This window comes from Ceratina calcarata, unplaced genomic scaffold, assembly GCF_001652005.2.
Source record: "Ceratina calcarata isolate Rehan_Ccalc_2016 unplaced genomic scaffold, ASM165200v1 scaffold297.2, whole genome shotgun sequence".
Lineage (NCBI taxonomy): Eukaryota > Metazoa > Arthropoda > Insecta > Hymenoptera > Apidae > Ceratina > Ceratina calcarata.
In genome coordinates, this window is record NW_017152138.1 from 786,425 (window position 1) to 787,542 (window position 1,118).

Here is a 1,118-nt window from a genome sequence, read left to right on the forward strand (position 1 = left end):
GCCCTATACAGCTATGTACAAGAATTGAAGACAATAAACGCAACAACGTAGAGATCGCATCCTTCTAGTCTTCAGGCGTGTCATCATCGTCGTCCGGTCTCCGGTGGTCATCATCTGTGCGGGCAATTGGGTACGTGCGGGAACAAATGGCAGTGGATCGACCTGAATCTGTAATTAGAACACAATCGACACGTAGACGCGCGGATCTCGAGTATGCTGACTGCAGCTGGTGAATTAGGTAGCCTGAGGAAGGGCGCTCCGAATTTGGATTAAGCTATCGCGGTTACCGAAGATTTGCACAGGGATCAGGAAATTGGCAAACTTTAGATTAACGTAGTGTCAGCTATTTCAGCTAATTGTTAACGGGATTGATACCAGCAGAATTGATACAGCGACGGTGATCACGGATTACTGAGGAATAGCTTAGTAGAATTGTTTCATGAAATATTCCATCACCGATCTAATAATAAAACTCGTAGATTTTGAATCCAACTTCCTTCCCCAATTTCCATCCCTATCATTACAAAAATACCCAGAAGACCCAGAGGTGATCGATATGTCATTCCAGGAAAAAGAAAGAGGAAACCAATATATATGTATAGTTGCAGGGAAGCTAGTTAATATTCATGGAAACGAAAGTTCCTCTATTTTTCCCCGACTTTTGCCACAGCGGTGAAAGAGGAGAAAGAATGAGAAAGAGAAAGAAATGGCACGACGCGGACGGAATTGTAAAAACGGTGGAAACTAGGGGTCGTAAAAGGGCCGGCCTTACGAGTGGTAATTATAATAAAGTCAATTAAGAGAGCGTGCACGGTGTGGCATCCTTGTCATTAGCCTCGCGAGAGGCCTTCCGCTTTTGCGGACAGAGCAATTACCGAGGCAATTCGAGCTCGCGGACAAACGGAAAAATGATGCACGGTGTAATATAACACGGCCTTCAAGACTGGGAAAGGGTCCAGGTATACGTACATCCAAACCCATAACTCATGGAAACAGAATAAACCATCAAATTCGAATTTGCAATATTCTAGTAAATAAGCATGTGAGAAAATTCTAACTTCACCCTTTCGTTTAATAATACAACACTTACAACATGTAACTTGCAATTTATAATCAAT

At 42.8% G+C, this 1,118-nt stretch overlaps 1 protein-coding gene across 1 annotated transcript in view; it reads right to left on the reverse strand.

Annotated features, from left to right (window-relative positions):
- Positions 1-15: 15 nt before the first annotated feature.
- The window catches only part of fng (Fringe glycosyltransferase), a 53,924-nt gene continuing 52,821 nt past the window's right edge, over positions 16-1,118 (reverse strand). The window contains exon 9 of the mRNA XM_018022944.2: positions 16-168. Coding sequence (XP_017878433.1) covers positions 111-168 — 58 coding nt within the window. The 3' untranslated portion in view covers positions 16-110. The remainder of the gene's footprint in view (positions 169-1,118) is intronic.